General features: G+C 56.2%; 1 protein-coding gene across 2 annotated transcripts in view; it reads right to left on the bottom strand.

Moving 5' to 3' along the window:
• The window catches only part of OLFM1 (olfactomedin 1), a 29,749-nt gene extending 14,997 nt beyond the window's left edge, over positions 1-14,752 (bottom strand). Inside the window, exons 1-2 of one of the 2 annotated variants that reach the window (XM_062641469.1) lie at positions 14,215-14,752; positions 2,990-3,139 (exon numbers count right to left, since the gene is read on the bottom strand). In XM_062641469.1, the coding sequence (XP_062497453.1) occupies positions 2,990-3,139; positions 14,215-14,280 (216 nt within the window). In that variant the 5' untranslated portion in view covers positions 14,281-14,752. Of the gene's footprint in view, positions 1-2,989; positions 3,140-4,887; positions 5,322-14,214 lie in introns of those variants that run through there. The other variant, XM_062641468.1, reaches the window with a different exon arrangement.
• Between the last annotated feature and the right edge of the window lie 628 nt (positions 14,753-15,380).

Genomic DNA, 15,380 nt, shown 5'->3' with positions numbered 1-15,380 from the left:
GCTATTTCGGGTGTGTTTTCCAATTCCAGACTCTCACTCTTTGTCGCCCATATTATTTTCAACCAGGCAAGATCCTGGCCAGACTTACACAGAGTCAGTCTCCACCATTCCTGATCCCCGACAGTAACATGGACTTCATCAGCTGAAGATCTACTTGTTTTCCTTCATTAGCACATTCTGCTCTTGATCCAGCAAAGTACTTTGGCACGTTATTAGATTTCAGTAAGGCTGTTTGAGCTTAAACTTACACGTACAAAGTGCTCTAACGAGCTGAGACCCAGCGATACGGGCTCGCAGATTCCCCCAGGTTCAGCCATTAACTGCTATCCTCAAACATCAGCTAAAATGCTTTTTTGCCTCTGTTGGTGGAGCACACACACAAATGAAACCTCATTTTCCATCAGGCTAATGTGAAAGAGATACCTGTGATTGTCTTGGGGAAAGGAGGCAATTTTAGCATTTGAAACAGGAAACCAGTACAAATGAAGCTTCCAGCACTGTTCTGCTCATGTTTGGCACCGAGTTGTTTCAGAATTAAACAGCTAACAGAGGGGCAATACTGGCCTGGTGATCCGAGTGAGGTTCATATTGTCAAAGCCATGGTTTAAACCCTGCCCAAGCTTCCCTGTGGATCAGCCTTTCGTGCCAGCTCAGAAAGGGCTGTTCTAAGCCCATCTTTGTGGTTTGAATTGGGATGAATCCTTAGCTTTGAGTAGCTGGACAAACTGGAGGAGCAACAGCACAAAGCATCTTGAGGGAGATCTTCATGGTCTATGTGAAGGATTAGCAGAGAGATGGGCTCAGCCGATGGACCACAACATGGAAAGTTCATCTTACAAGCTCTGTAGAAAGCAAAGTAAAGGCTAAGAAGAGATGCTGTTGTCCTCCCTGTATACACCTCGGAGTGAATACCAAAGGAACAAAAGGAACGGTTTAATCTGGAAATCAGTGCTGGCAAAGAACAAGAATTGGCAGGAAACCAGAACTGGGTTAACCATCGGAGGAGGAAGTCCTCACAGACAGCAGAGCCCCCAGAACTGTATGAAAATCTGTTTGAAGGTAAAACACAACCTGTTTATGGACAGGATTTGGATGATGTCTTGGTTTGGATGCGGGCCAGGATCTGGACTCGGCACCTGGCACATGCCAGGCTGGAAGGACTCCGTGCACTCCAGCCAGAGATGAGCTCAGGCTCCTCGGTGTCAGAACACAGGCTGGCAGGTTGTGAGTGGTGAGCGGACCTGCCTCACCTCACCTCACTCAACGCCTGCTCTTTAACCCAGCGGGGTGCTCAGGATTCACTTGCACGCAGCAGGAGCTGCAGGCTCTATGCATGTGCCTGTGCCCAAGTGTTGAGGTTAGATGGAGTCTTAGCAGCTCGGAGCCTCAAAGTACATTCAGTGGCTGAAGCCTCCGTGCAGAGGTTTGCACTGAAGGTGCTGTAACTGGTCTGTGTACTCACAGATACACACACACAATGCCTTATTATTTCCACAGGTCTCTCCTTTGGAAACCCAAACCCAGTTACCTCTCTGACACATGCTGCTTCTTCATCTGCTGGCAGGGAGAAATCAGGAGATGCGAGTTTTCCCACCTCAAAGCTAGAGTTAAGATGTCAGATGAGGGAAGGAGTTTTCAGGTCTGAAATCCTTCCCGGGAAGCTGGAAGCTCTTCTCTGCAGTTGCATTTTCCTACAGGGATTATCATTTCAGCCTCCATCAAGATCAGATGTCTGGCACTAAGAGCCTAGTCTTTATTTTGGGGTTTTCATATAGGTTAGCGTAGGAGTGAGATGCAGACAGATTAGCAAGCAGGTACCATACCCCCAGAACACATGCCTTGGAATATACTGCTCCTCCCTCACTTTATTCATTGGCAGCCGGAGAGCTGCAGAAGGGAAAAATCCCGGAGCACTTATACCCTCCACATGGGAGCTGATGTTATCCCAGGTCTCGTAGACCCATTAGCTGAGGGCATTGGGTCAAACCCTGCTCGTTTAATGCATATGAGTGGTTCTGGGAATGCAAAGGCTCTCGGGTGCCTGTGTCAGCCGCTAACACAACACGCGCTGCCTCTTAAATGCGCTGCTGGACAGGCTGCTGCTATTGCTTAGAGAAAGAAAAGCTGGGAGTGGGATTATTTTTAGAAGCCTCTGACATACCAAAGAAGTCATTTAGGGCTAAATGCTTCCTGCCTCCCTTTATTGTCCTCATCGCGCAGGAAAATCAGTTAAGTGTAGGTTTAATATTGTTTTGAGTGACTAATACAGCAACTTCCCCAAAGCAGCAGGATAAAGATGGCTTTGTCATGCACAGCACATGCCAACACAGCGTTAGGGCATGAGGGATGATTAAATATCCAGCACAGGAGGCCACTTATATTTTAAAGAGAAGAGCATTTCACATGAAACAGCATTTCTGCAACGAAATCCATTATCTGGAAAATTTCTTGTTATCGGGAACCTTTCCTTAATGAGATTCTTTGATCTCTCTGGACAGCAGACTATTAAAAACTAATCAAGTGGATGTCACCATTAGGGAGAACCCCACTAACTGTCATTTCTGTGCCGTTTGATGTCGACAGCTTGTACTGTTTTATTCGACCTTTTTAATATCAGCTTGGTCAGGAACGCGCGGGCTTTGGGGTTTTAATTCGAGCTTCTCTCATCCTGTTGAAGCCGAGCCTCTGAAACTGCTGGTGTTAACATAATGGGGGAAAATGAGTAAATTACAGCTTTTTTAAAGCGATACGGCTCAATATTGTGGCTTTGATCCCAGCAGCTTTCACTTGACTTTAGGCCACGCTCCCTTTTCCTCTGTGCCTCAGAAACACTCAGAGATTCATCCTCCCAACTGCAGCTGATGATTCCCCATTACACACATGGCGCTCCATCTTCCCTGGAAACCAAGGCTCAGCCCGGCTCACTGGGGATTTTACCCCCAGCATCACCCCAATGCATCCACCTTTCCCAGAAGGGCTCCACCATTACCTTTTCTAATAGCTGTCTCAGCTGCTTTGTCCTGGCATCGCGCGAGCACATCGTCTGTTGAGGTGCCACCACTGTGCATATACACCGTCCCTCGCTATCCTGGGCAGAGCTGTAGACCTGCCAGCTTTCCTCTGGGTTGGTAGGCAGCACCTAATGGACACAGGGAAAGATGGTGAAGTTAATGGGGGGGAGGCCTGGCAGGGGCGCAGGAGGTGAAGGGGGGCTGAGTGAAGGAAGCAGGGGGGATGTGGCAGGGGGGACCCTGGAGCTGTGCTGGATGTGGAGGGAGGCTCCTCCGAGGGCCCAGCTGGCAAAATTCACTTGTAATGCAAAAATATGGATTGGGGACAAATGAAAGGAGAGCAGGAGCTGGAGCAAGGAGGCAACACAAGGGAAGAAGCGTGGACATGAGGCAAACCACGAAGCAGCGAGGGCTGTAGTGTGCTGAAGGGCACTGAGCACATCAGGATGGGGAACTGCCGCCTGGTCGCTGGTACAAAGCACTTCTCCTTGACACTGTGGAAAGGATGTGCCCGAGCTACCAGGGAGGATACAGTGTCCGGGCTGAGCAGGGATCAATGAGCTGCTGCAGAGCTCTCCTGGATCCGGCACCAGGAGAATCAGCTCTCCTGAGTAAATGGACACCGGGAGTTACGTTTCCCCCTCCTCTGGCAGACCCTCCTGGGATGGGGATGGTCACCAGACAACCACGTCCCTGCGAATGCTCTGCGGTCAGGACATGCTGCAGTCGGGGAGCCCAGACCTGAACGCGTTCCCCAACTCCCCTCGTGCTCCCTGTGCTGGTCTTCATTTTCCTTTGATCCCACAGCACTTGGCAAAACACATTCTTTAACCACAATTCAACCTCCGATCACCGTGGAGGTACCACCGTGCTGCCAACCAGCACGGAAAGGCTCCTTCTGCTATTTCCACATACTACAAATCACCTTGCAAATCATACAGTGGTCAGGGCTGGAAGGGACCTAAAAGACCACCTAGCGATGAAACACCCATGTTGTCGGATGTGCACTAAGAGGGACAGCGACGCAGGCAGAGAATTTGATTCTCCAGCTAAAACAACTGCGAAGGAAAAAACGTAATAAATGGGTTTCACAATCCTTGGTGACATGGAAAAAACCAAACCCCGGCTTCATTCACAACCGGCAGCACCGTCACCTGAAACACTTGACACAGCAGAGCTGCAATTCCTCCGCTCTTTCAGGAGGCACAAGCATGCAGCCTGGAGGCGAAAGCGCCCGTTTTTCCCTGCTAAGGGAAGACACAAGGATTGTTTTCTCCTCAGCCATTCCCAAAGTGCCGAGACCAGGCACGGCACCAGCGCTCCAGCAGCACAGGGAACATGCGGCACGACCGGAACACACCGAAACTCCGCCGCTGCTTTCTCACCCTGTGACCGGCTCCGGTGACGGGCGGGGACGCGGAGGGGACCCGGGGGACCCGCACCCGCTGCTCCTGGCGGCTGCAAAGCGGCCACGAAGGAAACTTCGCAACCCTTTGGCTGAAGGCTCCGGATCGCCCCAGCCCCGCGCTAGGGACGGCTAAACCCGAGGAGAGGAGCTCCCCTCTCTGCACCCCAGCTCCCCATCACCCCGAGGGGCGCTGCCTCTCCCCGGGACGCTGCTCTCTGCAGCAGGAGGGGTTCTGCGGGGTCTGGTGAGGGGCGGCTGAGAGATCCCAGGAGTGCGGGGGGGGGGGGGGCACCGGGGCAAGGAGGGATTTGATCCCCAGGAACGGGGCGGCGGAGCGCAGCGGCTCCGGGAAGCAGGGATGCTCCGGGAAGCAGGGATGCTCCGGGAGGCAGGGATGCTCCGGGAGGCAGGGATGCTCCGGGAGGCAGGGATGCGCCGGGCAGCCCCCCCGCCGCGCCCCGCACTTACTCCCGTGCTGCGGTCCAAGGTGCCGCCCGTGGCCGCCGTGAGTTTGGTGGTGTTGAGCCCCACGAGGGAGGGCAGCGTCTGCGACATCCAGTTGGTGATCATGGCCATGGTGCTGAGGACGACTCCAATCTTGAGTAAAGGCACAGACATGTCTGCGGGGGGGGGCGCCAGGCACCCTTCATTCTGCACCGGCGCCGGGCTCCATGCCGCTGGGGACGGGCTGCGCCACCCGCCCGGCCACCGCCGCCGCTCGCCGCCGGCCCATCGTCCGCCGCCGCCCCGCCGCGGCGCTGCCCGGCGCTGGCGATGGTGCTGCCGGTGCCGCTGCCGCTGCTCCTGCCGGTGCTTCTGCCGGGGCCGCCTCCCTGCGCCCGCCGCCACCGGGCGCGCCCCAGCCGGAGCGGAGCGAGCGGCTGCAGGAGGCGGGACGGGGATGGGAGGGGACCGGGAGAGAGGGAGGAGCGGTGGGGGGGGAGCGCCTCGGAACGCCCAGGCAGCCGGAGAGACTGCGGATGGGAGGGGGGGCAGGGAAGGAATCGGGGGAGGGAAATGAAATTTTTCTTGGGGGGAGAGAGCGAGATTTGGGGAAGGGGAGAAAAGAACTGGGGAGGAGGAAGGAATTGCACGGGAAGGAAGAGACTTGAGAGGCGGAAAGGTTTGGGGAGGGGAGGGGAGAGGGGAAAAGCCCCGTGTGTGCGGGGGAAGGTGTGGGGAGAGCGGGCACCGGGAGGCGGCGGCGGAGCGGGAGAAGGGCTCGGGCGGGGCGGAGGCGGCTCCCCCGCTGCGGCGCGGCCCCGCTGCGCCCCCTGCTGGCTTCCGAGCGCGGTGCGGGACCGGCACCGGGAGCGGTCCCGAGTCTCGGGGACCGCAGCGGAGCAGCGCCTGTACCGGAGACGGATCCGCTCCACGGGACGAAAGCGAGATGAAGGCAGCGGGGGCGGAGGCAGCAGCGCTCCCTGCCGCAGGGATTGCACCGGTCCCGCACACACCCGTAAGGTGTGGGACCCAGGCGGACCCCCGGGCCGTCAGAGCATCCCCCACATCCCCGCTTGTCCCCTCAGCACAGTCTGCAAACAGCCCTCTGTCAGCACACAGGGTCCAACACACTTGAGCCCAGTCAAATCACCCTGTCCACTTCTGTCCCTTTCCCAGCAGCCAGGGCTGCACGGGCAGGAGAGCTGGGGCAGTGTCCAACACTGCCAGGACATCCTACCCCAGAGCTGGAAGAAAACTCTTGGCTTTGGGGCCCACAACACGAGAGGCATGGAGCAACCTGGTCTAGCAGAAGGTGTCCCTGCCCATGGTAGGGGGTTGGAACTCGATGAGCTTTACAGTCCCTCCCAACCCAAACCTGTCTGGGATTCTGTGGCTGGTGTGTCTGTGGGGCAAACTCTGCTGAGGAACCCCACTGCTGGCTCTTACACTGCAAACAGTGCACACCCCATCTGTACAGCCCTGGGATATATAGTCTGCAGTGAGCTGGAGTGAACACAACTCAGGTTTCCTGAAGGCATTTGCAGAACTGTCCTGGTGACTTCAGAACCAAAGTCTCTGAGCAACTGATCTGCAGCTCCCTCCACAACCTTCCCTAACCGAACCTTTAAACACCCTTTGCAAAGCCAATGATGATATCAACCCCCTGGCCCTCTCCAGAGGATGGAAGCGACACCCCTTGCTCCACTGGTACAGCACCAGCCTCAGGGTGTTGGAGCAGCCACCACAGCCCTGCTCCAGGACACCCTGTGCACCAGCCCCAGCCTGGCCAACCCATGAGAGCCACCACATTCCCGCTGGTCTCTGACCAGCCCAGACACAAACCTGCCACCTCCAGAGCTGCTCTGCTGATGCCACAGCTCCTTAGGGCTGGGGGTCCCGCTGGGAGCTGAGGGAATGCCCAGTCCTCGACCCACAGGCACTTCCTTGCCATAGAGCATCCAGGCTACTGTATGGAGCAAGTCCCTGCAGGGAAGCAGGAAGCTGCGCCCTGAAATGCCACCGCTGCTGAGCCACCTTGTCCCACCTGAGTAGGACCTTGTCCCTGGCTGGGGATCAGCCCTTGGTGTGGGACCATCCCAGTGCCCAGCACTGCTGCTCTGGGCAGAGGCAATGGGGACCAGCGAGAGCCAAGCGGGGCTGTTCCTCCAGAGTGCCGGGGAGATGCTGCAGAGCATGAAATGAAAGTGCAGTGAGCAAGTCCACCAGGTGGAGAGAAAGAGATGAGGTGGAATATGAGTGCTGGCACTAGGTCAGATCAGTAAGAAACCACCCCTGCCTTCTGAATCAGACACTGCCTTGCTTGGGGCTCCTAAACTATTTCCAACTTCACCCAGCCCAGGAATCAAGCATGGCAAAACCACTGCCACGTCATGCCCAAGGAGATGAGCACCAAGGGTTTCAGGCTGTGGCTGTAGGACCAGGGTCATCAGGGAAAAGCCTCAGATGGCTTCTATCTATGAGAATAAATCTCAGCTCCCCATTCTGTTCCCATTCAGCCCCTTTTGCTCTCGCAGGTGCTTGCACTGTGGCACCCGAGAGCCTGATTGCTGCTCTGATTTCACACCACACTCAAGTGCTGCACTTAAATCACCTTAATGTTCATTCTGAAACTCAGTTTGTAAGTAAAGTTTATCCCTTATATTTGTCTATTCCAAACACATACAAAGGGAATTAGACCTACAGATACTTTACTATTTAAAATGGCATTCAGTGGGGTAAGAAGCACTCCTTTGCCTTGCTCTGGCTTCCACCTGAACTAAAAGTCTTATTTCCTACCAGTGCACGCAGGTAACATCAATGTCACTCTTATGCCCTTCAAATGCTTGGTTAAGATTAAAGCTTCTTCAGACAGGCACAGCAAGGCACAGAGAGAGGAGCAGCAGCCACAGGTCCCTGCCAGGGCATGGGCATCAAGCAGGAAAAGGCAAATTACCTTGGTCCCGTCAGAGCCTGCTGCAGGTGATGTGCAGACAGGGAAACCTCTTCCCTACCCGAGTGACTTCCCTGGTTTTGGAAGCCCAGCATGGCAATGAAACAAACACAGCCAGCAAAATACAGTAAGGGCAGGAGCGCGATGCAGAACACCTGGCACTGCCTTTACTCAAGCTTTAGCGAAGCAGAAGAAAGGCTCCTGGAATCAGGAGGAAGCCTCAGGTGATTCTTTTCAACCTGATGGCATTCACTGATGGGCCTTTGAGAGCAAAGCAGGACCTGACCTTCAAAGAGCACCTGGCTATTGTAACGTCTGCACAAAGCCCTGGCACCAGCTCTGCGGAGCCGGTTGAGCCTCGCTTCCTCCTCATCACTTTGGTGGTTTTGCACAAGATGTTGCTTTAACATCCCCCCCATGTTGTCACTGAGGTTTTCTTGTCCGATGGGCTCCCTGCAGCCGCCCTCCCTACACGTGCAGGAGGTCCCCAGCAAAGGATGGGCTGCAAGGGGCAAAGCCCCTGTGCATGCTTTGTGAGCAGAGAAAGAGGCGCAGGGCTGGATACAGCACAGACCCAGCCCTTCCACAGTAGCTGCTTACAGTGGAAATACCATCACTGCTGGAGGTGACGGTGCCAGACGTGGCCGCCTGCCTAAAGGAGCCCCGCCAGGGCCAGGGCTCGCAGGCAGGGCCGGCTCCCGTGTGTGTGTGCAGGACACGCCGGTCGCTGTCTCCCTCTCCTGGCTGGTTCAGAGAAGAGGTGCGGAAGCTCCTGCTGCTCCCAAGCCTTTGCGGGGATGGGATCCACGGACCCCAGCGGGAGGATGCCTGTTGAGCGCACGGTGGGAGGCAGGGAGCTGCTTTAGAACACATACACCCGTATTTTAACAGCCTCGACTCCTGCTGCCGCCCCAAGCTGCTCAGTAAGTGCTGGAGGCATCTCAGCTGACACCCATCGCTGGCGAGGAGGATGTGTGCAGCTGAGGAACCAACCGAGGCACCTTCCCGGGGCCAGCAGCTCCTGTCCCGGCAGCACAGAGCTCCATCATGCAGCAGGACACACAGTCCTGCCCTAGGATTGCTGTGCTGCGGGGCATAGCCCATACTCCAGCTCTTTCCACCTCCTCTCTGCACTGGAGACCCGCGAGAGGCTGCAGGAAAGGTCTGTCCTGTCCAGAAAGACCCTGCTGCGTAACTTCAGGGATCTCCTTAGATACTTGGACTAAGTGACTTGTCTCCAAAGCTCCCTCCTGATGTTAATGGAGGTGCTCTGAACCAGCCTCTGGAGGACTCTCTGCCTCCACTGACTTCACATCCTTCCTGGCCTCTCGAATGATGCTGTGCTGCCAGGGTCCTTGTTACAAAGGAGCATGGGCTGCATGAGGCAGGGGAGCTGCAGGGTAGAAGGACCCCAAATCCCTCCCCACCAGCCCATGGGGAGCAGGAGGGCTGGGAAAAGCAGTGAGCACAAGAGGCACCCACCCTGGCAGGCAGCATGGGCAACCTCATCCTCACTAAGGAACATACACCTTGTACCCCATCACCTTTGGAGCTTGGCACATTCTGCTGCTGCATCTGCCGTGGGGCTTCTGTCCCTCAGCAGGTCCCAGCTGCCACACAATGAATGACACCAGGTTTCCCTGAGTTTGGGTTTGATTTCCTTCTTTTTCCCTGTAACTGCCTGTGCTGTCATCACTCACACAGCCTCAGTCCTGGAGCTGGACCCCATCACTTCAGCACTGTCCTAACTCAGAGCAAACCCTTCCCCTGTCATAGGGAGGGTGTGGATGGACAGGCAGGGAAAGTGAAGGAAGGAAAGAAAAGGGCAATTAAAGACCCCAAAGTGCTTTGGGAACAGTGACCAGGGTGCTGCAGATCACTGCCAGCTCCCAGTGGGATGTGGTGTGAAACTGCCTGTGCCTGCTGCTGCACCTTTCGGGATCAGGCAGCCCAAAGTGCTCCAGAAAGTTGAGCCCAGCTACAGACACTGGGACTATTCCTCTGCAGCAAACCCTGTGCAAGCTTCCCTTTAGCCATCTGCATGGTGAGCAGAAACTGCAGCAGAAAGAACACGATCTTTGTGTTACACTGGACACAACAACCCCCTTTGCAGGTCTTCCCTTCGCTAAGCCTGTGTTTAACTAAAGCTGCTCATGACATTAAACCCGGGCTCTAACAGCGAGTGCCAATGGTGTCAGAGCCTGGGGGCTGGAGCAGAGCCTGCTACAGCCAGCGCAGGTTTCCTGCCACTTGGGTGCTTTGCTTAGGGATGATGATGTTTTGGGTGCACCCCCCTGGGTCAGTCGTCCACCTCCAGTCACAAAGTGCCTTTACACTGAAATCCTGCTCTGAACATTGAAATCCTGCTCTGAACATTGAAATCCTGCTCTGAACATTGAAATCCTGCTCTGAACATTGAAATCCTGCTCTGAACATTGAAATCCTGCTCTGAAACACAGCCCAGGGCTGACCGTGCTACTGCCCCACCGCTACCTTCCCAGGAGACCTTTGGCGTTTCGGATGGGTTTGAATGCTGCTTCCCAGCTGGGAGCCAAGGCCTGGGTCCTGAACAGGGAGAACCCTTCCCAGGGCCAAACCCCAGGACAAACCAGTCCAGGGGCTGGGAGTAGGGCTCCTGGGCTCAGCTCTGGGAGGGCAGTCACAAGCAATGACAGTCCACAAAAGAAGCAGGACTGGGATTTTTAGGTGCTCTTCCCGCACAGCTGGGGTTTGCTGATGCTCAGACACATCTCAGGCTGTGCCTCAGTTTCCCCAAGTGCATTTCCCCTCCTGGGGGACTGACTTAACGTCTCAGGTATCCCCCTGCCCATGCACATCTCCCAGAGTGTGGCCAAGGTAACACAGGCAACAAACCCCAGAGATGCTCTCTGGGTGTCCCTGTCCCTGCCTTGTCCCCTTTGGTTCACAGCTTCGTCACAGCAGAGCAAAGCCAACACTTACAACTCAAGAATTAGCGCCCTCCACTCTCAACGCAGTCTACAGTCTCCGTCTAACTCAGATAGTAATTAGTTTTGTATTACTTTACGTAGTGATGCTAATACTGATTACAAGGACAGATAACTGGAGCAATAAATACAACCCAGGGCCGGAAATTACCTTTCTTTTTTATTGGTTAAAGCTGAAGTTAGTGAAATCAGACACAAATTGGTTTATGAGATGAGGCAGCTGCCTCCTGTTACCGGCTGCAGATTCCCAGCTTAATGCTACTTCTTCCCATGTGCATCCCTGAGAGGTGAGGGAAGAGCCTCAGCACCAAAGCGGGCACTGGGCAGTGCCCATGGGTGGACGGGAGCCAGCACAGCAGAACACGGGCAGCTGTGGGAAGGGCAGCATGTCCTGGCAGCTCTCATCCTTCCCATGAGAACAGCCCCAAAGGGACCCGAGGAGCTTTCAGGAAAATCAATGGCAGAATTGGCTTGTTTTCCTCCTTGCAGAAGCCCTACACGTGCGCTGACTCCTGCGGCAGGAAGCGGCTGCTTCCTGCGTGGTTGCAGCGATCACTGGCGAAGTGGATGTCAGCGCCGTGAAACTTTGAGGAACGCAAAGAGCTTTTCACCAGTAACAGCTCAGCAGCCAGCAGGGGGAAGGACAGGCTGGACAGACAGACGAGCAATGGCATCCTGGACCCTCTGCCTTTACTACAGCAGCCCAAACTCTCTGGCAGCTCTGTCCTTCTGCATGTGACAAGAGCATCCTTAGAGAGCATCAGTTGGCTTCGCTCCTCCACAGCCACCACGGGACCTGCCCTGCTTCCCACTGAGAAGACAAGGAGAGAAAGCCTTGCATTCTGCCCAGCACTGCATGCACAGCCAGGGCAAGGGTGCTGCACCCCCATCCAGCCACTGCACCCCAAAACCAGCCACTCGGCCCAGCCTCAGTACCTCATTTGGGTTATGACCTGTGGGGAGCCAAGGCAAGGTGCAGAACAAGTTAGGAGACCTTTGGCAGGGGATCAAGGGGCAGGCAGGGGCTTCTGCAAGGGCCTGCAATGGGGTGGGAAGGGGCTGTGGGGGCAGCTCTCCCCTTGTTTCACACAGCCAAAACTACATCCAGGTCTCTAAGCCCCCCAGCCCCGGGGGTGCATTCTGCACATCCCCTATGTGCTCCCAGCCGGGCATAAGCAACTTCCTCCTGCCCAGGGGACCATCAGAGGATGCTGCAGCACCAATACCTTGGAGATAACTCCCCTCCCTCCATGAGCTTTCCCAGCACCCAGCTGGAAGGAGAACCACGTATTCCCACCCTCCAGCCCCATTTAACAGCCATCCCTCTCCCCATTTCTGCCTCATGTGCTGGCCTGCCAGTGTCACTGCCGAGAGGGGTGGCAATAGCTTCTGCATCATCAAGGAAAGCTGCCTAAACCGGCAACCTCTCTCCCCTGGCACAGGATCTCTGTAGGGGATGGGAGAGACTCCACACATGTGACAGAGATGTGAATCCAGCGTGAATTAAATGTGAAGACACTGAGCTGGGCGGTGCCTGGGCTGAAAGGCGTATTTGGGGATTGCATCTGGCAGCTGTGCTTACAGGAATGAGATGCTCAAACTCTGAAGGGGCTCTGCAGTGCCGAGCAAGTCAGCAGGCAAGGAGAGCTCTGCATGGCCAGCATGGGGCCTGGCAGGACCCGGTACCTGCAGGCAGCAAAGCTTCATTGGACACTGCAAACCAGTCAGCAGCCCTTGCAAAGGCAGCTCGGCAGAGGCAGGGCTTTAGCAGGGGCTTCCCACTGCCTGGGGTGGGCTGGGGGTCACCACCAAAGCCACGCACAGTGCTCAAACCCACCCCCATTTAAAGTTGGTCAGAAAGTTGGGAGTGCTGCATCCACAAAACATAAGCAAGCAAAGGAAGCAGCAGCCAGGCACCACAGCATCCTTGGCACAGGAGGTGACAACTGTGTCCTTGGAAAACCCACCAAAGCAGAGCGATGGGGCCATCACAGCTGATGAGAGATGCGCAGCCCCTGGGGAGCGGGTACCAACCACCCTGGTCCCCAGGCCCTCTGTGCACCCCGGGGCTGGGCAGAGGGGAGGCTGGTGGGGCCGGGGGACAAGGGCCAGCCCCACACGCTGCCTGGCCACACTGCTGCCATGGCCTGTGCTGGGAGCCCCGTTTTGGGGTCCATGCTGGTGGCCACCGGGGGCTTTGTCCATCGCGGCGCATGCGCACGCCCCGCGCATCCTCCCGCACACAATGGGCTTCTCCTGCGCTCTCACTTGCGGCTCTGGATCCTTCCCACCCCTCCTCATCCACACAGCTCTTGCGTTTCTTTGCTTCCCCCCCATCAAACGACAACCTTCCCATTCCTTCTCTCCATGCAATTAAAGCAGCTCTGTACTTTCAGCCGCTTCTTCCTGGGGGCGGCAGAAATACTCTGAGGGTGTAAAGCCAAAAGGCTTCAGCTGCTGAAACTTCAGCACTAGGGCACTGACAGGAGAGAGCATTGTCAGCAGGAGAAAGGGAAAAATAATCTACATAAAGCATCCAGGATGAGAGCCCAGCTGCTAATTGCTTCTACACTAAGAAGCCTCCATTCCCCTCCTATTTATAGCTTCTTTTTCTTTCTTTCTTGCTCCCAGGCAGCATCACAATTAACCCCACAATCTAGAGCATCCTCTTGCAATTACTTTTCTTCCTTGCCTCAGTGGCTGGGGAAAAAAAAGCCACCAAAGACAACCTCCCTGCCTGCCTCCCCCCAGTGATCTTAAAGAAGTCAAATAGAGTTTTATTTCCACTTGCAAGCGATGTCTTTCGTGTCACACCTTTCCCCCTCCTCAGCCTCACTCCTCACTCAATGCAGGGGCTGGGACAGCAAAGGCAAGCATCAAAATCCAGTAATAAAGAGAAAAGGCGGAGGGGGGAGAGGGAGATGAATAAGATGCTCCTTTCTCCCACCAGCCTGTCACCAGTGAAACATCAAGGGACATTTAAATGTCACCTAAACCCAGCAAAGCGACCCCCACATGAGGAGCTGGGGTGGACGAGGGGGCAGGAGGGGCCATCACCGTGCACTCAGGGCTGGTCCCTGCGGGGACCCGGGACAGGCAGCCCCGAACTCTGCCGAGTCCGGTGGCGGGAGGGGGGCTGCAACTTTCCCTGCAAGTGGGGCAGCAAATGGGGACCCCCTCACCCCGGGGTGCCCCAACACCCCCCGGGGCCGCCCCTTCCTGCGGCTCGGGGTCCGGTGTCCTGAACCCCCCATCCCGCTGCCCCCATCCAGCCCGGGTCTGAGCAAAGTGGGGTGCGGGGGGAGTGCGGGGGGGGGGGGGGGGGCTGGTGCTCACCCCAGTTTTCTTTTGTGCTGTCGAGGTTTAATAGAAAATGGCGTTGGGGAGAATAGGGAGGGAAGGGGGAAGGGTGGGAAAAGCAAGAGAGAGACCTACTTGGGTGAGTTCGGTGCCCATGAGGATGAGGAGGCAGAGGGTCAGGAGCTTGCTTGCCGGTTGCATGGCGCGCACCCCGTCCTAGGCAGCTCGCATGCAGATCAGCGCCGGCGAGCCCGAGCCGCCTCCCGCCGGCAGCGGGGCTTGCTTCCCACCGGGAAAAACACGGGGGGGGAAGGCAACAAAACGCAACGAGACCCAGAGCCCGGCCGGTTTTCCAGGCGGCTCTCAGCACCCCCGGGAAGCAGCGCAAGGAATCGGCTCAGCAGAGCCTGCACTTTGCATATTTATTGGGATCCCGGTTCGCTGCTCTCGGCGCTGGCTCCCGGCTGGAAGGATGATTTGTTTGTTTTTCAATGGCTCCCCTGATTGAAAACCATTCGCGAGGAGAAAGGCGGCGGAGCACGAGGCGATAATCGCGGCTATCGCCAAAAGTTTGCCTGGAAAAGGGGGGTGATGGGGAGAGGACAGGGATTTAAAAAAATAAAGGAATTGGTAGGGCTGGCTGCGAGCAGGGGCTGGCCGGGGAACAGGATGTGACATCAACTGAGGCGGGGGAAATTTAACTAACCACGGCAGAGGGAGAGGGGGAAAACCAGCCCCGGCAGCGGGGGGATGCTGCGGAGACCCCCTCCCACCCTGGGCTCATGGACCCGCGGAGCATCCCCCGCTCTGCGGGGTGCCCCCGCCGCCAAAGCACCAACTCCCCGAGCAAAGCCGCCTTGGCAGACCCACCCCGCGGAGGGCTCCGAGCAGCCCCCGCTGTAAGGCTCAGCCCTCGGTTAACTGAAGGCAGTGGCAGCCCTTAATTAAATCATACAATTAAAGGTGAGCACCCCCTCGCTCTGCAGGACCCTCCCTTGCACCCACTCCCAGCACCCGGTAAAAGGTCCGGCTGGTGCAGAGGGATGCAGTAGAGTCCGCCCGTACTGTGGCTGTGACACCCCCCAAGTCCATGGGGACCCTTTAGCCCCCATTTCTCTCTTCCACACACTCCAGTATTTCCCAAAGCAGGGTTTTCCCAGGACCTCACGAATAGTGTGAAGTCTCGGGATGTGGCAAAGCAGGTGAACAGCATCATCCCTCTTTTCCAGAGGTGGAAAATGTGATGCAGATCTTCTCTTAGTATTATTGAATGGTTTAACAGAAATCACTTGCCACAGGCC

The sequence above is a fragment of the Pezoporus occidentalis genome, unplaced genomic scaffold (genome assembly GCF_034315485.1).
Source record: "Pezoporus occidentalis ecotype Australia unplaced genomic scaffold, CSIRO_AGI_Poc_V1 ctg68, whole genome shotgun sequence".
Lineage (NCBI taxonomy): Eukaryota > Metazoa > Chordata > Aves > Psittaciformes > Psittacidae > Pezoporus > Pezoporus occidentalis.
The sequence above is the reverse complement of the archived record's forward strand: the minus strand, read 5'-3'. Positions and strand labels throughout refer to the sequence as shown.